This window comes from Poromitra crassiceps (assembly GCF_964638095.1).
Source record: "Poromitra crassiceps genome assembly, chromosome: 10".
Classification (NCBI taxonomy): domain Eukaryota; kingdom Metazoa; phylum Chordata; class Actinopteri; order Beryciformes; family Melamphaidae; genus Poromitra; species Poromitra crassiceps.
Window position 1 is genome coordinate 31,414,632 of NC_139631.1, and position 19,570 is coordinate 31,434,201.

The 19,570-nt window shown below is 46.9% G+C and overlaps 1 protein-coding gene across 1 annotated transcript in view; it reads right to left on the minus strand.

Moving 5' to 3' along the window:
* The window catches only part of bmp1a (bone morphogenetic protein 1a), a 43,916-nt gene extending 25,053 nt beyond the window's left edge, over positions 1–18,863 (minus strand). The window contains exons 1-2 of the mRNA XM_083643883.1: positions 18,712–18,863; positions 3,692–3,805 (exon numbers count right to left, since the gene is read on the minus strand). Coding sequence (XP_083500009.1) covers positions 3,692–3,805; positions 18,712–18,856 — 259 coding nt within the window. The 5' untranslated portion in view covers positions 18,857–18,863. The remainder of the gene's footprint in view (positions 1–3,691; positions 3,806–18,711) is intronic.
* Positions 18,864–19,570: the final 707 nt, after the last annotated feature.

Sequence of the window (19,570 nt, forward strand, 5' to 3'; positions counted from 1 at the left end):
ATATAAAGATGCAGACCTTCAACCTGAGGAAGTGATCAGTGAAGCTGTAGTCGTTGGTTAGAATGAAAATGTGCAGACATGCTTCCCTCCATGGGACACGGCTGCCCATCCTCAGTTGAGGATTCTTTTAAAAGGGCTAACCTGAACCCGTTTAGCCACAATACAAGTGGAGTCCTGTACACACTGTCAAAGTAGGAAGATGGAAAATTGTTTCCGGTACATCTCGCACAAGGCTTGATGTTCCATAATGTGAAAAGAAGCTACACGACTCTGAACCCACGTCCATTCAAACGAGATCCCATTAACATGCAAGGCATCGTTTATTCCAAGATTTTAATTTGCAGAGACAATGTGCCCAGCTGAATATCAGTCTGCAGGAGTAAATGTTAGAGGAGGCTGCCAGCATCAATTACCACACACTTGTGCTTGTGTTCAAGAATAGTTTTATGTAACAGCACGATCTTGATGGGCTTTGTGCTTTGGAAAGCCAATTGAAAACTAGAGTAGCGTTTCCACTGCATAACAGTGAAATAAACAAGCTTTGAGTGGACAAATAAAAATGCAGAGATAAGCACACATACGCACGCACGCTCGGTTTCTCTCTCTCACACACACACACACACACACACACACACACACACACACACACAGTCTATCAGTCCTGAGCACACACACACACACACACACACACACACACACACACACACACACACACACACACACACACACACACACACACACACAGTCTATCAGTCCTGAGCCCTGACTTATCCTCTGTTTAGTCTGAAAAGTCTGTTTATGCAGTGGTTAGTTAGTCAAGTGTAATTATAAAATTCCCCTGAATTTTCCTGTGTAATTATAAAATTCCCCAGAATTTTCATGAATTTCCCCTAGGGCAGAGGTTCTCAAAGTGGAGTCCGGGGATGCCCAGGGTTCCTCAGGGGGTTCCAGGGGGTACCCAGCAAAAAAGGGGAATCATTTATTTTCATTATAATTCCATTCATAAGTAACAACGATAGAATATATCACTATTTTGGTCATTGGCAGAGATGGGAAAAGTACACACATTCTTTACTTAAGTAGAAGTACAGTTACTTGTGTAATAAAGACTCTGGTAAAAGTAGGACTTCAACTTATTTACTCAAGTAAAAGTAAAGAATGACAGATTCTGAAATGTAATCAAGTATAAAAGTAAAAAGTATTTCTACCAGCTGTTTCTGTGCAAAGCTAACTGAAACCTCACGACATATTAAGATGACTAGAATTTTTGTGTGCTGTGACACACAGCTCTCCAATTATAGTACAGTAGTAGGATTGGATACCGGTGGTGTATGCTGATGGTATTTAATCTCTGGTCCTGGGTTTGTTTGAAACACAGTCACTGAACTAAATCTAGGGAATGAAAATAAATAAACTGACAGATCTTCAAGTCAGTTTTGGTGGAGCACGAAGTCCTTCATCACTTGTGTTAGTGGGAGGGAGTGGACTTGGGTCAGGCGATGTGTGCCCAGCGCTTGGCGAATCCGGATCCGACACACGTGGGCCAGACTGGGAGGACATCTCTTGGCCTCCAGAAAGACCCTGAGTGCCTCGGGATCCGCCCTCTCCTCCAGCTGTGCCTGCTCCTGGGTCACCAGGGTCGGGTCGGCGTTGTGGTCCAGGAGCAGCTGGACAAAGGCCGCCTGGCACCTGTTATGCAGCACCTCATCCAGCAGGCAAGAAGCCACGTCACGGGTCAGAACGCCAGCGGCCTGGAGCAGCGGGCGGAAGCAGTCCAGGTGGTTGCGTTTAGCGCTGATGTAGAGAGGAGACCTCTCGAGGTGATCGCTGTCTATGTCAACAGCAGCACGGAACCTGAGGAGCTCCTGCAGTATGTCCAGCATTCCCGCCCGGACAGCACAGCAGACCAGCATGTCGCTGAATTCCCTTCTGTTGGGGTCGGCCCCGGCTTCCAGGAGGATCCGGACGCAGTCCAGGTGACCGCGTAACACGGCCCAGTAGAGAGGCCCGCGGTCTATGATCGCTACCTGCGCTCCGTGGGTGATCAGGTAGGCGACACAGGCGGTGTGACCCTCAAAGACTGCGTGCTCCAGAGGGGAGCCATAGTAGAAGCAGTAGCTCACAAAGCCCGGCTCATTGATCCGCCTTCGGAAGCGCTCTTCCTGCAGCAGCGTCTTCAGCTTGTCCAGGTCTCCAGCCTTGGCGGCATGGTGGAGCGGAGTGTTGTCATGCTCTGCTCGAGTAGCCATTCCTCCGTGTCTGTCAGAGTACATCACCGACTATATGCTGCATCTCCAAATGTAATGCTTTATGAAGGGACAATTTGTTTCAGTGACATCACTGTTGACATCATCAGTCATTTATGACATCACTATGGTAGTGACCTGGCCACTAGGCTGAGCGGAGCCAACTAGAACTCTACATCAAGTGATTTATGACCTCATCACTGTCTGTGGCATCATCAGTCATTTATGACATTGTGTTATGACTGATGGTGTCACAATGTCTATGAGTGTGAAGGCGTACAATACAAAAAATATTGCTGTAGCGCCACCCGTGGGTGCAACCTCCCCTTGTTTTTCTTAACATCTTGCAACTCCGGACAGACAGACAGACAGACAGACAGGCAGACAGACAGACAGACAGACAGACAGACAGAGACAGACAGACATGCCTCCAATTAAAGTAGTAGGATTCAAAGACTATTAAACTTAGCAGATCCCCTCCAAACATTATTTAAGATGTATAAAGACTATACTTGATTAATAATGTGTGATATGGTTTTTCCACAAAAAAGAGAGAGAGTGCGAGATGAGAGAGACAGACGTTACATCGTGAGACTTAAAGTAACTATCCTGTATCAAAAATGTAATAGAAAGTACAAATATTTGTGTTAAAATGTAGGGAGTAAAAGTAAAAAGTTATACTTCGTTACTTCCCATCTCTGGTCATGGGTTTCATACACTTTCTGTAATAAAACATCTAAAAGCAAAAATCGTATCAGATGGTGGAACCTGGGGCAAAGTCTTACCAAATGGGGGACCATCATGGTGTAATTTGTGTCAGTTTAGTGGTCCTTCAGTTTAGTGGTCCTTGACATGACAAAGTTTGAAAACCACTGCCTGCCCCTCAATCATGTGCAATCTGATCTAAATGAAATCTCTTTCCTCCAGGAAAACCTTTCTTCTCCTCCAGATGCAGATCCGGGGGTAAAAAAAGAAAAGAACAGAAAACTATGACTGTGATTGAGAGCAAAGCGACGTGCGCACACTCGTTCATTCCTGCTCGTAGTTTACAGGAGTGAGAAGCTTACTGGCCTCTGCTAACTTAACTCACAGCTGTTGCTTAAACACTGCTTTCAATTTTAAGAACTCAACATTTTACCTAACAAAGCCCAGCAATTATAGCGACTAACATGGCCTCTGGTACAGGTGTACTGGTAGCTGTGCAAGCCAAGGGCTGTAGTGTTGACATTTTAGTCGTTGGCGTACACATTCTGGAGTGCTTCTGTTGTTCTGATGTTTCCAACAGGTGCTGCTGGAGAGTGCTTCACATAATGAGCTACATCTCACTGGCATTTTCAAATAGGTGTTTTGTTGCAATATTATCCAGAACATCCAGCAAATGAAGAATTTTCATCCGAAATCTTAATACATCTTTCGAAGCAGCGGTTTCTGCTGCTGTTTGTTACCTGTATCTGTGTGGTTCAGGTTCTGGACGGTTCTCCGGGCCACATCTATGATCCGGTCCACCTTAAACATCTGCATGTCCTCCTCGTCCAGAGCAATGTCTCCCCAAAAGGCAACTGAAACAGGCCAAAAACAGAGAGAGATAGGCACAATGTCAGACAAAATTTAAGGCAACTCCACGATATGGCGCGGCCCGTTTGCACCGTCCAGGCCAGTTAGCCTGGAGCTTTTCCTGCCTCTCAGACTGCGCGCGACAGACGCACGCACGCACGCACGCACGCACGCACGCACACACACACACACACACACACACACACACACACACACACACACACACACACACACACACACACACACACACACACAAGTTGTCCCGTTTTCCCCCTTACTCGCAATGGAATGGAAACAGAGTAGTGAAAGTGCGGCGTGGGATCTGTTTGCTTAACAAGGAAGCTGCTACATCTCCACTCCAGGCTATGGGACAGGAACATACAGGCAAGATATTCGACAGAGGGGTCATGCGGAATTCTCTAAAACTCAGATGTATTTGAACCGAGGGGAATATGAAACCTGATCACTATCTTGATCAATTCAGCTCAATTCAGTCCAGATGTGACCAAACCAAACTGACACAAAACTGGCACTCGGCCCCCGACATCCTTTTGCAGAGTGAATGAGAGCTATCAGATGTGATGTAGTGAGACACTGACACTGCCTCCGTGGAGTAAAGACGGGGCACCTTGAACAAGTAATAGCTCTTTAATGAGGCCAAGGAGAGGGAAAAATAACCAAACAGTCACACTTTATGAGGAAAGGAATGTGCTTTATGGGATTCCTCGCTAAATGCCCTATTTCTGCGGCGGGTACGCGAGGAGTCCTCTCCTCCGCAGAGACAGGGCGCTCCGTTTTACAGGCTTTTAACACCGGCACGTTTCCAGAATTTATGGCCCGTCTTGTATGCAGGAGCTGGGGGGTGGTGGTGGAGGTGGGGGTTTCGGAGAAGCAGAGGGGGAGAGAAGGCAGAAGGGGGGGGTGCCACTGTGATCCATGTCTGAACAGGAGATGAGATGGGGAAGCGGGGAAGAGAGGAAGCAGGCATGTCCCTTCTCTCTGCCCCCTCTGCCCTGCACCATGTCCCCTCTCTCTGCACCCTCTGCCTGCACCATGTCCCCTCTCTCTGCCTGCACCATGTCCTCTCTCTGCCTGCACCATGTCCCCTCTCTCTGCCTGCACCATGTCCCCTCTCTCTGCTCCCTCTGCCTGCACCATGTCCCCTCTCTCTGCCTGCACCATGTCCCCTCTCTCTGCCTGCACCATGTCCCCTCTCTCTGCCTGCACCATGTCCCCTCTCTCTGCTCTCTCTGCCTGCACCATGTCCCCTCTCTCTGCTCCCTCTGCCTGCACCATGTCCCCTCTCTCTGCCTGCACCATGTCCCCTCTCTCTGCCTGCACCATGTCCCCTCTCTCTGCTCTCTCTGCCTGCACCATGTCCCCTCTCTCTGCCCCCTCTGCCCTGCACCATGTCCCCTCTCTCTCTGCTCTCTGCCCTGCACCATGTCCCCTCTCTCTCTGCTCTCTCTGCCTGCACCATGTCCCCTCTCTCTGCCTGCACCATGTCCCCTCTCTCTCTGCTCTCTCTGCCTGCACCATGTCCCCTCTCTCTCTGCTCTCTCTGCCTGCACCATGTCCCCTCTCTCTGCCTGCACCATGTCCCCTCTCTCTGCTCCCTCTGCCTGCACCATGTCCCCTCTCTCTGCACCATGTCCCCTCTCTCTGCCCCCTCTGCCTGCACCATGTCCCCTCTCTCTGCCCTGCACCATGTCCTCTCTCTCTGCCCCCTCTGCCTGCACCATGTCCCCTCTCTCTGCCTGCACCATGTCCATGTCCCCTCTCTCTGCCTGCACCATGTCCCCTCTCTCTGCCTGCACCATGTCCCCTCTCTCTGCTCCCTCTGCCTGCACCATGTCCCCTCTCTCTGCTCCCTCTCCCTATAAGGAAAAACTAGTTTGTATTTAGTTTGGAGGGGTTTTTGAACTCAGAATGGTTTTTGCTTTTAGCACCCAACAAAAACATCCAGTGCCTTGTATGCCCTGCCCTCATATACAAGTCTGACAACAGGCTGAGACAAGAGAGAGAGAGAGAGAGAGAGGGATAGAGAGACAAAGGGGCTGAAAGAAGAGAGAGAGAGAGGGATAGAGAGCACAATAGAGAGGAAGAGAAAAATGCTTGGCTTGCATCCCTATTTACCAGAGGAGAGTTATTGAAACAATCTGGAGCTGGCTGTGCTGTGGGGGTCTGGAGGAGCTGGCTGTGGGGGATGCAGCGCAGCCTCCCCGCCTGCAGGTCGTGGAGGACATGCTGCAGAAGAGTGACTGTTTGGACGAGAGGAGGCTAACGACAGCAATAAGAAAAGGTGGTAGATCACCGCCTGCAAGATGGGACACGCACACAGGACAGGTTTAAATTCCACAGTGGTCAAAGGGATGCTCTAATAACACTCATTCACTCGGACCAAATCCCTGTAACGCAAAACAGCCTCTTCCCAAGCAGCCCTCATACTGACAGCCACTGGCAGAGAACAGCAGTGCTCAGCAGGAGCGACCAGATGTACAGTATAGGAGGAGGATGGAATATGCAGACGTAACAGACAAGTCATCTTTCTCCTCTATCCTCACATTCTTATCCGATTCCAAGAAACTGGGGGAGCGCTGAAAAGAAAGACAGATTAGGGCAATCAATTCTGAGTTGCAGCAGTCAGATAAGAGCATAAGCGGCGTGAAAAGTATTTTTCCAAACAGGTCCATCAAAGCCTTTTCTTTCCGTAATCGACTGAAGAAAATGGACACCGCGATTTGTCGCCGTCTCCAAGTCTCAGTGGCCCCACATCATCACACCATGTTGTGTCAATTTGCAACCGTATTAGTGGTGATTTGTGCGTGCGCCGGCCGTGACCAAAACAACGAGCTGCAGGCTCGCCCTGCTGACTGTGCTCCCACCCCCCCCCCCCCCCCCCCCACGGGGTCACTCAGTCTGCAGAGGGCCACGCTCTCTGCTGCCCCATAGACTCACTCTGCCCATGGCTGAGTCCCGATCATCCACAACTGTGCTGGAGAGCGCCTGCTTAATCCACGGCGTCATTGTGTTCCCAGACAACAACAGCAGAGGCTGATGTGAGCGACTGCGCGGCCCCACAGCATTAAGACTGGCTTCCCCCGGGCACAGCAGTCGTCCTGGAGACGCTGGTGCAGGTTTATAGGAAAGGCGAATTAATCCCCTTGTCTCCTGGCTTTCATTATCCACACACAGACACACACGGCCTTCTTCTCAGGACTCTCTTGTACACAGCAGCAGTTGGGCTGCCTGGGAGGACTGAGGAGCGACTGAAGGCAGTTGGGGAGAAAGGTGATTTAAACTCATCTGGATATTGCAATTATAATAAAGTAGAAAACACAGAGAGACTCGTGTGTGTGTTGTAGATTATGGTCCCAGACAGTGAATGTGGCAGATGGCAACAGATCACCGTTAGTTAGAATGCAGTGCTGCTGCAGCTCTTCCCAAACAATATTCATTACGTAAATGACAACAGTTGCAAGCAGCACAGTATTAATGTCTAAATAGGATGAACAGTTTGCTCATATACATTTTACGGATTAGCCGTTTCTGTTCTAGTTCAGAAGGTGATGCCTCTCTCTATGGCTAGAGAAGGAGGCATTTCCATATTTGTGAGGCTCGGCAGCAGCTATGGAGCAACATTCATGCCCCTACTTCCCTTAAGATAGTGTGTGCAGAACTTTGATCAAATGTATTTTGTACCCCCCCCCCATTGCTGAAGGGTATATAGTTTTAGATTATTTTAACCATCATAATCCTTCTCATCTCAGATTGCCCCCATCAACCTCAGCCTATCCGCTCAGATTACACGTGCGATCCCAATCAAATGAGTCCCATTGAAACACAGTCAAACACAGCGGACTGACGCTATTTCCCGCCCTCGATCTGCCTCTGAAACCCTGCACAAACGTCAATACCAAGCTCACACAGACAACAAGACTGCAGCCCAGATTTAGAAGCAGAGCCCGACCGATACTGGATTTTTGAGGCCGATGCCGATACCGATGTTAGGAAGTTTAAAAAAAATCTGATATCGATATATCGGCCGATATTCTTATATTATATTATACACATTATATTACACCGTTTTTTGCAATGATCCCTCAAATATCAAACACTTGACAAAGATGTCACTTGACATGACTTGAGGTAATGTAGGCAGGATATTTTACAGCTCATCAATAAACCTTATTGTCCAAAATGACATCAATGCAATGAAACGGTAAACTGAACTGGGAATTTAATAATTATAATTAACACATTGAGTGCCAGCCATTTTTTCATCCTGTAGGTAAGTTGTGCCAGGTTTTTTTTTGAGGATTCTGGCTCATTTTACAAGAGCCGAGGATTATTTTCTGTTAAGAATTCATGAACACCAATCATCTAAAAATAACTAATAGAATGTGTGCTTTCTCTGTCTAAAAGAGTTAGTTTGCAGAGTTAGTAGTTATGTAGATATTAGCCGTTGAGTACAGCATGGTTTCAGCGTCTGGAAATTTATTCAGAGATAAATGGCTTTTTGTGAAACAGTCACTTTAACCATTCATTTTTGGCATCAGTAAGACCGTCAGACATTCTAAACAATAGTTTTGAACGGTAATTTCCTCCATAACAACAGGAAACACCCCTCTCATTCAAACTCCTCCCTCCGTGTGTCTTCTCCTCCTTCCTCCTGGCTCTACAGCGGGCGTGTCAGAAGCGCGTTGCTGCTGCCTGTCTGCCTGCCTGCGTGCCTGCCTGCCTGCTTGCCTGCGTGCGGACGCTCCTTGTGCGAGTCAAGATGGGCCGGGGAATGCGTGGGCGATGGGCAGATGTTGATTCTGGCCTTTCTGAGGTGTTTCAAAGTGTGTTTCACCTATAATCTATTTTGCAAATCGCTCTCCGCTCTCTGTGTGCTGCTGCCTGCGCGCGGCCGCTCTCGGGCAAGACAAGTCTGGAATGGATTACTGTAAAATCGCCTCGCCATTTCCTTGAATGGCTTGCTCCCGCGGCAGTTTTTTCTTTGATTTCGCTCGTCTGGGGGAGCACTGTCAACACTTAGTGGGTCGGTAAAATAGATTATACACATTCTCTTGCTCCAATAGTGATCTCGAAGATGTAAAAGTTGTTGATTGATGTCCCACCGTCAAAAAAAAAAAATGTTTATGTAAGACGAGATATCTCGGCTCTGGCACTCAAGCGTTGGATTATGTAAGACGAGATACCTCGGCTATGGCACTTAACGTGTTAAGAAGAAATACAAAAACACAAATAGAACAAATATAAAATATAACTCGAGTTAAGAAAAAAGATCAAATATACACAACATGCTGTCTATAACTAAAAATATATATATATATATATATATATATATATATATATATATATATATATATTAGGGGTGTCACAATATATCGTCCCACGAAATTTCGCGATAGTAAAACGTCACGATATGTATCGTTGAGATGAAATCTCATATCGCAAAAAAAAAAAAAAAAAAAAAAAAAAAATTCAAAAAATAGACTAAGAAACGTCTTTGTTTGTTGAAGTTCAATGTGTGGAAAGTAGTTCAGTTGAACAAGTCTCTGAAGAGACACATGAGAAGTTATACAGGAGAGAAACCATTCAATTGAGTTTCTGGCAAAACTGTTTACTTGACAGGAAAAACTGAAGATGCATAAAAAATAGATTAAGAAAAGTCTTGTTGTTTGAGTTTGAAGAAAAACTGAAGATGCATAATGAGAATTTATACTGCTGAGAAACCTTTTAGTTCAAAGTAAATCTAAGTGACGGTGTAACTCATTCTATTTCAAGATAAGCCTTATCTCCAATCTCATGTTTTTTCTAGTTGTTATTGTAATAACAATTTCCCACAACAGCATGTTTTGTATTTGTGCATTTCAAATAAAATACTACTTTTCCAGTCATATATTGTCATTATTCAAGTTTAAAAAAATATTGTTAAAATCGTATCGTATCGTATCGTTATCGTGAACCCAGTATCGTGATACGTATCGTATCGTGAACTGAGTGTATCGTGACACCCCTAATATATATATATATATATATATATATATAGGCAATATCAGCTAACATATCAGCCGATACCAATATATCGGTTATCGGCCAATATCGGCCGATAATATCGGTGGACCGATCCAGCGCTGGTCCAGTGTGGGACCAGGGCTGACTCCTCTGCTTGCAGAGGAGAGGATGTAGACAGAAGATGCTGTGATGAGGGATGGCAAAGCCCAGCCAACATGTGAGCCTGGAATGCATCACAATACCACGGCACCGCCTTTCACGGCCGGTGTTTGGCAACAAACACTGCATTTGAATTCCAATGGAAGCCAATAGCGTATTGCGTTAAGGTGATTACCATCTGATGACAGTGTGTAAAGTATCACTTTTCAGGTCAGGTTTCATTGTGTAGCAGCCCTTTCTACCAAATGCGTGCCACACTGTAGCCATTGTCCCTCCACACACTGTATACGTTTAAAACTGCAGACGGGACAAAACTAAACAAAAGCAAAGCCTGTGCAACATGAACATTGAGGTACTTAAAAAAAAAAAGAAAAAAAACACACAACCACAGTGAAGAATGATGAATTGTATTATGCAGTCTGGTTGTGGGGTAAATATGGTACCTCTCTCCTCTGTCAAAACAACGCCAGCTGTTATTTCCTCAGCAAATGCTTACCTTGACATTTCCTAACACTGCAATTTGAGCCCCAAAGCGAGAGAGAGAAGTGCGCTTCTCTGCTCTCTGCTCATAAAGCTAACGAAGGTATAATTAGGAGAGAGGTTGCGTCGAAGCCTCGAGCGAACGCCTTCGACGCAGGGGATTATTTCCCAATAAAAGCCTGCAGTCTGACTCAAGACTGAGTTCAACTGCCAGCGCACTGCTGACAAGATGCTGCTTCAGTCTCACTGACAAGATGAAGATGCTGCTTCAGTCTGACTGACAAGATGACGATGCTGCTTCAGTCTGACTGACAAGATGAAGATGCTGCTTCAGTCTGACTGACAAGATGACGATGCTGCTTCAGTCTCACTGACAAGATGAAGATGCTGCTTCAGTCTGACTGACAAGATGAAGATGCTGCTTCAGTCTGACTGACAAGATGACGATGCTGCTTCAGTCTCACTGACAAGATGAAGATGCTGCTTCAGTCTGACTGACAAGATGACGATGCTGCTTCAGTCTCACTGACAAGATGAAGATGTTGCTTCAGTCTGACTGACAAGATGAAGATGCTGCTTCAGTCTGACTGACAAGATGAAGATGTTGCTTCAGTCTGACTGACAAGATGAAGATGCTGCTTCAGTCTCACTGACAAGATGAAGATGCTGCTTCAGTCTGACTGACAAGATGAAGATGTTGCTTCAGTCTGACTGACAAGATGAAGATGCTGCTTCAGTCTGACTGACAAGATGACGATGCTGCTTCAGTCTGACTGACAAGATGAAGATGCTGCTTCAGTCTGACTGACAAGATGCTGCTTCAGTCTGACTGACAAGATGACGATGCTGCTTCAGTCTGACTGACAAGATGCTGCTTCAGTCTGACTGACAAGATGACGATGCTGCTTCAGTCTCACTGACAAGATGAAGATGCTGCTTCAGTCTGACAAGATGAAGATGCTGCTTCAGTCTGACTGACAAGATGAAGATGCTGCTTCAGTCTGACTGACAAGATGAAGATGCTGCTTCAGTCTGACTGACAAGATGAAGATGCTGCTTCAGTCTGACTGACAAGATGCTGCTTCAGTCTGACTGACAAGATGAAGATGCTGCTTCAGTGTCTCACTGACAAGATGAAGATGCTGCTTCAGTGTCTCACTGACAAGATGAAGATGCTTCGGCTGCAAAGGGCACACAGCGACGGACTGCCTCCCCGCTAACATCTCACACTCCATCAAGCACATTAGCTATTAGCACGCAGATTGGATTTCTACTCTGCTCATCTCTGCCACTGACTGCTGATATAGTCTGCCAGTAGTCCCCTCTCTAATCACTCATCAGCATGCCAGCCATTTGTGCTTTTTAATCTGAACGGTACGCAGTATTTGAGTTCCCTCTAAGGATTAATAATTCATCATTACACTGAAAAGCTCTATCGACCGTCGATATCTCATCTTTCTGCTGTAGGCAGTGCATCGCATACAGTGCGGTGAGAGTTACGGGCCCTGAGAATAGATGTCCTAAGCAAAGTTTAAATAGGTTTGTGGATGCACTAAATCTGGAAGATATCTTCAACCCTCAACACATTCCATAAATAATAATAACCATCTGAAGCCGTGAAATTCACTTGACGTACTTGCTACTGGTGGAGGGCAAAGAACAGCAGTTTTTCCAGACAAACAGCTACGTAGCGTCGATGAATTATTCAGGAAAAACAAACTGTGAATAATGAAGAAGTGCCTGTTAAGCTTCTCATTAGTCGTAGCCTAATTGGGCATCCTTTGAGCCATTTAAATGAGCTCTCCCACAGCATTTGTTGTTACTTAGGGGCTCTGTCCCCAGACTGGGCTTTAATGCAATGCAAGGTTAGTTATTACTTAGCTCCGACAACAAACATATTGTTCCAACTAATGCAGCCAGATCATGCCAATAGATTGGCTCCCTAATCACCTGACCCCTGCGGAGAGGGAGGCGGCGGGGGTCCTGTGATGTAAAACACACGCGCGCACGCACACGCACACACACACACACACACACACACACACACACACACACACACACACACACACACACACACACACACACACACACACACACACACACACACACACACACACACACACACACACACACACACACACACACAGTGTGGGCTTGGCTATATAGCCTGCATTCCATGATAAAGGAAAGCATCTGCTTAAGTGTCGCTTAAAGGCCCAATCCAGTCTGCCCCATCACATCTAAGGATCCAGCCTGCCCCATGACATTTAAAACCCAATCCAGTCTGCCCCGTCACATTTAAAGTAGGCCCAATCCAGCCTGCCCCATCACACTTAAAACCCAATCCAGTCTGCCCCGTCACATTTAAGGTAGGCTAAATCCAGTCTGCCCCATCACATTTAAAACCCAATCCAGTCTACCCCGTCACATTTAAAGTAGGCCCAATCCAGCCTGCCCCATCACATTTAAAACCCAATCCAGTCTGCCCCATCACATTTAAAACCCAATCCAGCCTGCCCCGTCACATTTAAAGTAGGCCCAATCCAGTCTGCCCCATCACATTTAAAACCCAATCCAGCCTGCCCCGTCACATTTAAAGTAGGCCCAATCCAGCCTGCCCCATCACATTTAAGGCACAATCCAGTCTGACCCGTCACATTTAAAGTAGGCCCAATCCAGTCTGCCCCATAACATTTAAGGCACAATCCAGTCTGACCCGTCACATTTAAAGTAGGCCCAATCCAGTCTGCCCCGTCACATTTAAAGTAGGTCCAATCCAGTCTGCCCCGTCACATTTAACACATTCACTGCCAACAGTTTTTTTTTTACTGTAGGTAGCTTCTGCCAAGGTTTTTTTTGAGGATTCTGGCTCATCTTTCAAGAGCCGAGGATTATTTTCTGCTAGGAATTTGTGAACACAAAATATCTCAAAAGAACTAATAGAATGTGTGCTTTCTCTGTCTAAAAGAGTTAGTTTGTAGAGTTAGTAGTTATGTAGGCATTAGCAGTTGAATACAGCATGGTTTCAGCATCTGAGAAGAAAAGCTGAGAAAAATGCATTTTTGTGAAATTCGATAGAACAGTCACTTTAACTATTTATTTTTGGCATCAGTGAGACATCAGACATCTAAACAATAGTTCTTTGAACAGTAATTTCCTCCATAACACCACCCTCACCCCCCTCTCCTCCAAACTCCTCCCTCCGTGGGTGTGTCTCTGGTGGCTTTGCAGCGTTTGTCACAAGCGAGTCTCTCCTGCCTGTCTGTGCTGCCTGGCTGCTGGCGGCCGCTCTTTGGGCGAGTGTGGATGGGGCTCGTTTTTCGGTTGTGAGCTCAGCTGGAATGAAGCTGCGTGCGATTCTGGGCTTTCTGCCGGTGTTTCAAAGTGTGTTTCACCCATAATCTATTATGCAAATTTGCAATCCCCCACCGCCAGCTCCCTGCGCGAAAGCGAAAGCGTTTTCGCCAATCCATTTTCATGAGAATGGCTTCCTCACGCTGCTGTTTTTGCTTGGCTTCGTCTAGTCTGGAGAGCACTGTCGCCACTTAGTGGGTCGGTAAAATAGATTATAACCATTCAATACCTCCCATATTTTTATAGGAGATGTAAAAGGGTTTGATCCACGTCCCACCCTCAATTTTTTTTTTTTTTTTTTTTACGAGATATCTCGTCCACGGCAGTGAACGTGTTAAGGCCCAATCCAGTCTGCCCCGTCACATCTAAGGCCCAATCCAGTCTGCCCCGTCACATTAAAGGCCCAATCCAGCCTGCCCTGTCACATTTAAGGCCCAATCCAGCCTGCCCTGTCACATTTAAGGCCCAATCCAGTCTGCCCCGTCACATTTAAGGCCCAATCCAGTCTGCCCCGTCACATCTAAGGCCCAATCCAGTCTGCCCCGTCACATTTAAGGCCCAATCCAGCCTGCCCTGTCACATTTAAGGCCCAATCCAGTCTGCCCCGTCACATTAAAGGCCCAATCCAGTCTGCCCCGTCACATCTAAGGCCCAATCCAGTCTGCCCCGTCACATTTAAGGCCCAATCCAGTCTGCCCCGTCACATTTAAGGCCCAATCCAGCCTGCCCTGTCACATTTAAGGCCCAATCCAGTCTGCCCCGTCACATTTAAGGCCCAATCCAGTCTGCCCCGTCACATTTAAGGCCCAATCCAGTCTGCCCCGTCACATCTAAGGCCCAATCCAGTCTGCCCCGTCACATTAAAGGCCCAATCCAGTCTGCCCCGTCACATTAAAGGCCCAATCCAGCCTGCCCCGTCACATTTAAGGCCCAATCCAGTCTGCCCTGTCACATTAAAGGCCCAATCCAGCCTGCCCCGTCACATTAAAGGCCCAATCCAGCCTGCCCCGTCACATTAAAGGCCCAATCCAGCCTGCCCCGTCACATTAAAGGCCCAATCCAGTCTGCCCCGTCACATCTAAGGTAGGACCGAGGGATGCAGTTGGAGAACAACTCGACAGTCTTCTATTTTTTTGCTGCCACTTTCAGAGACTCAAATGAACAAACCCAAAGATAACAAGTAACCCCCCCCCCCCCTCCACGAGGAGGCAATTTGGAAAAAATAAATAATAAGTCCCAGTGTCCTGATTAGACGCAGAATGTGTCGACTCTGGGAAAACGCCACGATGATGAATTTGGGCACAAAGCCATTCACATCATTTTATGAAGAGTAGAATAGAGAGAAAAAACATGGGTCAACATTCGTGACTAACGATGTGTAATTGTTACAGTGATAGCAGGGCCCAGCGGCGTGCAGTCTCAAACTAAACGCAAAACAAATCTACACAACCGACAAGAACTCCCTTCCCTGAATGAAAACAACACCCGGTCACGTTCTCTAGTCTAGTAGTTTACATCAAAGGTGATCCGACTGAAAAACGCTATCGCAGAGACACTCCACAGCAACAGCGGGTGCCGCTCGAGTGGAAAATATCCAGAGTGTTGAGAAGGCACAGACAGTCACTGAAACGCTGCCATCCAAAGAATCCAACTGTTGTACTCTAAAAAGATCCCATTGTGGACGAGGACCAAAAGCCTCATAGTGGCGGCAGGAGTGATTTAACTCTCCATTCCTCAGAGGCAGCAAGCAGACTATTCAATCTGCCAAACAAGCCCCTTGTGAATGGCCTGCACTCACCTCACCTGGACCCGGCGCAGCACGGCGCGGCACGGCACGGCACGGCAGGCCTGCCCTCCACCTTCCAGCAGCACTCTCCCTTGGCATGATGTGAATGACCTACAGTCTGTGGGAAGTGCTCGAGCCAGTGAGCGAGGAGAGACCCCGGGGGCCCAGGGAGACAAGAAAACCCCTTGCATAAGGGGGGAGAGAGAGGAGGGGGAGCACTTCAGGCCTCCCACCCTCGCCCTGTCCGCAGCCCAGACCTTTAGCTCGGGCCAAAGCAGCAGCAGCAGCAGCAGCAGCAGCAGCACAGGAGCTCATATGAGGAGCCTCCAAAGTTCAAACCGCTGCAGCTTTTAATAGCCGACGCAGCGGATTTGCAGAGACAGGCATCGTTGTCGTGGAGTCTTCACTCGGTGAAGATGTGTGTATGCTTATTGCTTCATGAATGAATGCATGAGTACGTGTCAACGTGAAGCCAGCTACTGCTCCTCCAGACAATCTGTCATTTACGCAGAGCCCAGACAATGAGCGTGACTGGCTGCTCTCATGCATTTTTCATCTCGAAAATGAGCGACTCTAATCTCAGCGGGTGGTTAAGAGTCTTAAATGACTTCCTGGGATGCTGCCAAGTTTTGGAGCTCTGCAAACGAAGGAATTTTCCACTGGTTAACTCTCTCTATAGGCTGCTTGACTTCAATGTTGTTGCTCGTCGTTTTCCCATCCGTTTTCTATCACTCGTGTATCACGTGTGTGGTGCAAGGACGAGTCGCTGTAGAAGAACAAACACCTTAATATATAGTCGTCATTTTTGACTGAACTGATGAGGACTGGCGTGCAAGAGTGGGAGGAATTAAGGCACCTATTAGGAGGTACATTCGATAATAATATCTTGGGGGAAATTAAATGGGATTCATCTTAAATCAGCCATCTCTGATTTCACAACAATATTCATCAACGTGCCTCGTAAACACTTGGGCCGAAGAGGGCACGACTGCATTCATTTGCAAGAGGAGAATTATGTGGGGGGAAGCAATTTGACAGATACACCACCCATTCAAAACTGTAGAAATGGTGTTTACTTCTAGACGTCTCAGAGCTGTGTTAAGCCAGGACAGCACCAGAGAGAGGAGCAGCATCTCGTGGACTGCACTCTTCACGGGGGTATTACTGCATTCGAAACTTCACACTGCCGTAAGCATTTTCCTGAACGGAAGCAGGATGTCAGAAAGTGCTGACCTTGAGGCCGGCAGAAAGCGATCAAATTGACTCAGTGCACTGATGCGCTTGAAAAATGCGAGGGCAAAGAAAATCGATAAGCAAAGAAACTTCAGGAACACTATACCTACGCCCGTGTGTTGTCATTGTTTCCCTCTCTGGTGTATTCACTAGCTAAGAGTGTGCAAGTAAGGGAGGAACAGCTGAGAGATCTTACTTGGACACTTTGCTACTAAGTCTGAAACTGAAAGGAGAAAAGCAGGTGGGTGTTGGTGGAAGAGAGAGGGAGCCGGAGGGCTGGGAGGCTTAAGCGAGTGGGAGTTCTCTTGCGACAGTCTCCCAACCACCTGTCTTCAGAAGAGGAAACCATAAACAAAACAGCACTCCGTTCAAATGATTGAACTCCTCTACGATTGTCGGATGAATCATTCTGCCCGTAAACTAACAAAGCGGGATGAGAAAAACACAATTGCGCAACACAATGTAAACGCAGCCGCTCCTCCTCCAACCCCTCTTCAGATCGCCCCTCTCGGAGAGGCCGTTCCATCCCAACAAGTCATCTGAACAGCGTGTCCACTCGCCTGTTTAAACAATTTGCTATGACCACTGTGATGATGACTAATACTATGTCATCCTGTGGAAGCTTGTTCCACTGGACACAGAACATAAACAGCAAAGGGAGCACAGGAAGTAACCTCTTCACTGCCATGTAGGAGATATGGATCATCTCCGGGTCTGACCTCGGGGGATGTTTGACATGAAGCCAAGCCACAACACACTGTAAATCCACACAAAGCTATACATTCAAGCAAATGGCTGCAGTCACTCTTGGGACACCCGGGCCTGTTCTGAAGATGAGGAACTCAGATCACTCTCGGGCAGCTGGGAGTTTCGAACATTGAAATTGTGTGTCGTGTCAAAACATCTCGGACGCCAAATCGGTGAGCACGTCTTCCAGGACTTTAGAGGTCACTTTGACCGAAGCCAACTCTATATCTGTAACCTGAGTACTTTCGCCAGATGGAAAACACAATCTGTTCAAATTCCCCCAAAGGGATTTGGCAAGACAGTGAGTTCACATCACAAAAAACCTCCTGATTACAATGACAAGTGAGATCTGCTTTGGCCAAGTGATGGAAACATATAAGCCTAAAGCGATATTGTTGTTTTAGCCTCACCACAAGCGCAAATAAACTGTCATTTTTAAGGGCCATAAGACAACACCAATGAATTATCTGTGCATAATTTCTAAGCCCTACTGTACACTATTCCCCTCCTCCACTTTGTTTTAGTGGTCGTGTGAACAGCCGGTGAAAAATGCCAGACTATGCAATGACTAAAACCAAGCAGAAAGGAAAGGGAGCACAAGTCTTAAAATAAAAAGTGCAGAATTCTTTTGTTTTACCAACAGCTGAGAGAGACTGTAACATGCACAGAGCAGACCGACCGCCTGCGGGGATACATTGTCTCATTTTCAAGAATAAAAAGGTGCAAAAACAATAGTCTGTAACTTTTTTTAGACAAGCGGAAAATAAACAGTTGCGTTAAAACTTTTGATGTTTTGAAACAATGCACTCAGGATAGTTGTCGTTTGTTTTCATTCTTATATTCCTTATTATTACATTCACCGTCCGGGCAAGGCAACCCAACGCTGGCTTCAAATGTTAGAAACTGCAGAAACTATGTCACTTAGTGAAAACAGATGCACATTATGTCCTCTAAAAGCCCGTTTAAAACTACATCCACTACTGTCATCATCTCTCTAAAACGCGTCTGCCTGGCCGATCTCTGCAAGCTCTCCCAAACACAAAAGGCAATTCGTGGCATGTTTTTTTCTTCTTCTGCTTCTTCTTCTTCTGTACCTCCACATAAATTAAATGATAGCGTAAAGCTCACCCGCTTTACAGGGATCCTTGTAGTCGATCACATCTGATGTGGCAGAAGGCTCCACGTAGTAGCCCGGATCAATCGCTTCCAAATCGATCGCCAATATCACGCCGAGACAGGAGAGAAGAAGCAAACATCTCGCCGCGAGATCCATGATTCTGGTGAGGGGGATACGGCGAGGGGCGAGGGAATAAAGGTAAAGGAAAAGAGGGGCGAGAGAGAGAGAGAGGGACAGAGGGAAAGAGAGAGATAGTGAGAGAGAGAGAGAGAGAGAGAGAGAGGGAGGGAGAGAGAGGGAGAGAGAGAGAGGGAGAAAATGGGAGGTTTTTTGGGGAAATGAGATCTCTCCGGAGGGCGGGTTTAAACCTAAACGCAGCCTCTCTCGGTGTCTTGGTTCTGGGGGCAGTGATTCGCTGCCCTAACCGGAGCTCCGGGCTAATGCAGAGATTGCCTGACAAAACTTTGATATTCCAGCTCCACAGGGGTGCAAAATGCCCCCTTTTTATTGGTGATGTGATGTCCATCTGAATTTTTCTTTTTACGAATCTCAAAGTGGCTCCCATTACCCGGTGAGAGAATGCGTAAAGTTTAAGTAGCCTATATAATGACGGTTCATAGGGTTTCATTCTATCTCCCATCTCCTCACACAATTTAATACTAAATCGACCACACATACCGCCATAACGGAGTCTCTGAAGCAAAGTGTTCCGTGGAGTCTATTTTGTTTAGAAAACTTAAAAAGAGAGTAAATCTCCAAATTCCTATTGCATTTTAAATTAATGGCCAATCTTCAATCGCCAATTTATGAGGAAACATGGAAGAGAGAAATGTAATTAAAGTTATACAGACTCACTTCTCTCGCGCTTGT